This window comes from Octopus bimaculoides, chromosome 1, assembly GCF_001194135.2.
Source record: "Octopus bimaculoides isolate UCB-OBI-ISO-001 chromosome 1, ASM119413v2, whole genome shotgun sequence".
NCBI lineage: Eukaryota > Metazoa > Mollusca > Cephalopoda > Octopoda > Octopodidae > Octopus > Octopus bimaculoides.
In genome coordinates this window covers 22998977-23003762 of record NC_068981.1, presented here as the reverse complement: position 1 = coordinate 23003762, position 4786 = coordinate 22998977, and the positions used below count along the sequence as shown (strand labels likewise).

Sequence of the window (4786 nt, the reverse complement as noted above, 5' to 3'; positions counted from 1 at the left end):
ATTTCTCCCTATCTCCCCCCTCTCTCTCTCAGTTGCATATTTTCCCCCATTTTCTTTATTTAGAGAAAATATTTAATGTGTGTCAGTGTGAGTTATTTATTTGTATAGTTTTTTTTTTTTTTTTGTTATTCTATTTCATCTATTTTACAGTTTTGATATCTTTATTCATTATTCATTAATGTATTTATGACACAGAAAACCTTCCTCGTCATCATAATTTAGTTTCCTTTCTTTCTTGAATCTTTGAATCCCTATTTATGAATACAACCATACCCTCATTACCATCACCACATTTATATTCACACACGTTCTTTTTCCTTTAAAAACTTGCCTAGGTTGGCTGGGTTTTCACTATCACACTGTTTTGTCACTTGTTGCAGCCTCTTGTCATCATCTCTTTCATGAGACAGCCTCTTGAGATAAGCATCCACTACCTCTTCTTCCGCAGGGTTCCTTCCACATGAATCACTAGGCACTTCACTTTTTTTATGCAACTGTTATCCTCCACACACATCACCCATCAATGCAGCCTCCTTCTTTGCACGCTATGTCTGATTCCTCTTCTGTCTGGATTTTGGATTTACCAGCTGTAGTCACTCACTAATTGAACCTGATAAATTTTGCAAATGTATATAAAAACGATAAACGTCGCCCTTTCAAAGCCTAGCCAGGCTCATGGGCCCGGTTTCCCGGTTTCTATGGCGTATGTGTTCCCCCCAGCTGGACGGGATGCCAGTCCATCGCAGTGTTACTCGAGAAAGAGGAAGAAAGAGTGAGAGAAAGTTGGGGGCGAAAGAGTACAACAGGGGTCATCACCACCCCTTGCCGGAGCCTCATGGAGCTTAGGTGTTTTCGCTCAATAAATACAACGCCTGGTCTGGGAATCGAAACCACGATCCTCCGTCCGCGAGTCCGCTGCCCTAACCACTGGGCCATTGCGCCTCCACACAAATGTATATACAAATATGTATATGTATAAGATGTATGAGAATGTCATATTTAGTGTTCTCAATCAGTGAAAATTAAAAGAAAACAATAAAACATTTTCTGATTTGCAAGCATGAAAAAACGAGTAAAAGTGATGATAATGACATAGATTGTAATACAGAATTTTAAGAAAAAAATAAAAAGATCAAGTTACAATGATGAATAAAGACTCAATCCTACTAGCAGAAGTGAAATTTAGAGACTTCAAATTTCAATTGTGGTTTATTTAAACCTTCAGGCTAAATAAGCTTCTATGGTGAATCTTGAAGTTCCATATTTATAAAACCATCATCGTCATTGTTTTAATATCCACTTTTCCATGCTTGCATTGGTCAGGTGGAATTTGCTGAAGCAGATGTCCTAAGACTTCAGACGTGTTCCCATATCATCATCATCATCATTTAACATCCGCCTTCCATGCTGGCATGGGTGGGACAGTTTGACAACAGCCGGCCAGGCAGAAGCCTGCACTGGACTTTTGTAACTGTTTTGTATGGTTAGTCGATATTATTCCTTAAGGAGCATAGGGCCAATTTCCCAGTTCCTTTGATGTATATATTCCTCCCTGGACAGTACACCAGTCCATCGCAGCATTACTCATTTTTACCAGCTGAGTGGACTGGAGCAACTGAAATGAAGTGTTTAGCTCAAGAACACAACGCATCACCTAGAGCAGGAATTGAAACCACAAGCTTACAAGCATCAGTTCAACACCCTAACCACTAAGCTACGTCCCTCCACCCTACACATTTGTAACATATTATAAATACAATTCCTCTACAGTAAAACAATATTGATATAAGAGTTGGTTAATTAACATTGAAAAAGATTGGAGTAGAAAACAACATTAATCCATAATGCTGCATTCTTTTTACTTCTTATTGGACTCGTCTCTGATTTGTCTGAGACTATTGATATCTCTCATTTGGAATGTTTTCTTCACATTCTTTAACAGAAAGAAGAAAAAGAACCTTTGTTTATGTTTGCCAAACCTCAACTTTTTCTTGGATTCCAATGTTTTTTCTTTGTAATTATGGAAAATCAAATGGAATTAACAGAATGTGTTTGCCAGAAACATGGCTTGATTGAATCTTGTCTTTGGCAATGTGACACCTTCTTTCTATGCCATAACTACTGTAGCCAGTAAAGGGGCCTTTACATGGTCACCTGAATTGCTAAAATAGCAACCAAGCTTCCTTAAAGTCATATTTTAATGTCATGAAAAATATTGCAAACTTACACACATTGGAGAATGTCATTAAATACTTGCCAAACAAATGCTCAGTAAGAGCTAAACAACAACTTCTAAATATTACATCATCATCGTCATTTAACGTCCGTTGTCCATGCTGGCATGGGTTGAACAGTTTGACTGGGCTGGCACTCTGGAAGGCTGCACCAGACTCCAGTCTGATATGGCATGGTTTTCTATAGCTGGATGCCCTTCTTATGTCAACCACTCCAAGAGTGTAATGGGTGCTTTTACGTGCCATTTGTGTGATACCAGGGTGTTTTTATGTGCCACTGACATGGGTGCCAATTTACGTGACACCAGTATCTGCCATGACTGTGATTTCATGGTTTGATGGGTCTTCTTCTCAAGCACGAGACATAATACCAAAGGTTTCAGTCATTGCCTCTGTGAGTCAGTATTATAAATATTTATCTTTTGTTTCAATCATTAAACTGTGGGAATGCTGGGACACCACCTTGAAGCATTTTAGTTAAACGAATAACCCTGGTACTTATTCCATCGATCTCTTGCCAAACTACTATGTTATGGTGACTTAAACACACACGTACCAGATGAGGGACAAATGCAGACACAAAAACACACTTATATATATATAACCAGCCTCTTCCAGTTTTCATCTACCAAATCCACCCACAAGGCTTTGGTCGGCCCAAGACTAGAGTAGAAGACACTTGCCAAAGGTGCCACACAGTGGAACTGAACCCAGAACCATGTGGTTGGGAAGCAAACTTCTTATCCTAGCCTTGCCTATACCTATATATATAATTATAGTAATAATAATGGTAAGAGATGCTCATGTGAGTGACTGCACTTGAAGTGCTGTCTGCCAGTCTTGTCCTGGTAATGTTTTCACCAGCAAGGCTCAGCCCCCTTCCTCTAATCTTTTTGAACCTTTGTCTAATTCCAGTTTCCAGTGAGAGCAATATTCAGCAATGTCTTCCCACTTTGCAATTTTCTTAGAAAGAAACTTCTTCTTTCTTTCTCTCTCTCTCTCTCCCTCTCTTAAGCATTTTGAAATAGAGATGTGGTTCTCTTGTTGGAAGCCAGTTCATCATACAGCAGGTCTTTTGGGATCCTCCCATCTGTCATTGAGTGTACATGGCCCAGCCAGTGGAGGCATCATTGTTCTGGTTGGCTGACTCTATAGTTACAAGCAGTGCAGATCCATGTTATCACGAATCTAAATGGGTGTCTTTGAGGCGTTTAGTAAAACTGATTAACCTCTACTTACTTTCAAGTGTCTTTTTGCTGAGCCACTAAGTTATGGGGATGTAAACAAACCAACATTGTTTGTCAAGTAGTAGTGGTGGGGAATGCATAACACACACACATACACACACATACGACTGGCTTCCACACAGTTTCCCTACTATTAAATTCACTCACAAGTGTCTTCTACTATAGCCCAGGACTGTATTAGACACTTGCCCAAGGTGCCACACAGTGTGATTGAATCCAGAACCACATGGTTGCAAATTGAGCTGCTTAACCACACAGCCATACCTGCAACTGATAAATTTATTATTTTTTAAGCTTACTTATCTTATCATAAGAAATATTTGAAGTTCAGCTGTCCCTTTAATCTGTGTTTTTTTATTCATTTCTTTCAAGGTTCTACAGATACAGTTGTCTATTCAACAGTTGGTATCAATGACCCTGTCACATCAGCCTTACATATCATTACCGGTAAGACATCCTCAACATAATTATTTTCATTTCTGTCTTTTTACCCTTATAGCTAAGTTATATTCTCTGACAATGGATTACAGTGCTGTGAGAGAAAATAGACGATGATCATCTGGGCTAGGGTTACGAAGAAACAACAACAATGTTATCAATAATTTCTTGCACAGGAACAGTGATACAGTTTTTGGTGAATGGATGTAGTTTTAATTAGATCAACCTAATATTTAACTGGTAGAAGGTTGCAATCTGGTAGGACCATTAAATACTTAGCGGTATTGAATTCAAATTCTGCTGAGGTCTCAGGGATTCTATGAAGACCTTAGACGTAGTTCCTTTCTCCAAATCGAAAATAATATATAGACACAAGGCCATATTTGCAGTTGTTCAGACAGACCCCATTACTGACCAGTAATATTTTTTTTATTAACCCTCTCCCTCTTCTCAGCTGAAATGTAATGTTGATCTTGGCAGGATTTGAACTCAGTACCTAAAGTGACATAACTAAGTCACAAGACATTTTGTTCAGTGCTATACTGGTTCTGCCATCCATCACCCTTTAATAATAATGATAATAATAATAATAATAATAATAATATATATATATATATATATACTCTTTACTCTTTTTACTCTTTTACTTGTTTCAGTCATTTGACAGCGGCCATGCTGGAGCACCGCCTTTAGTCAAGCAAATCGACCCCAGGACTTATTCTTTGGAAGCCCAGTACTTATTCTATCGGTCTCTTTTGCCGAACCGCTAAGTTACAGGGACATAAACACACCAGCATTGGTTGTCAAGCGATGTTGGGGGAGACAAACACAGACACACAAACATATACACACACACACATATACGAT

At 38.7% G+C, this 4786-nt stretch overlaps 1 protein-coding gene across 1 annotated transcript in view; it reads left to right on the top strand.

The window, feature by feature from the left end:
* Positions 1-4786, top strand: part of LOC106884171 (ceramide kinase) — a 109999-nt gene that overhangs the window by 81931 nt on the left and 23282 nt on the right. Inside the window, exon 6 of the mRNA XM_014935414.2 lies at positions 3854-3928. Coding sequence (XP_014790900.1) covers positions 3854-3928 — 75 coding nt within the window. The remainder of the gene's footprint in view (positions 1-3853; positions 3929-4786) is intronic.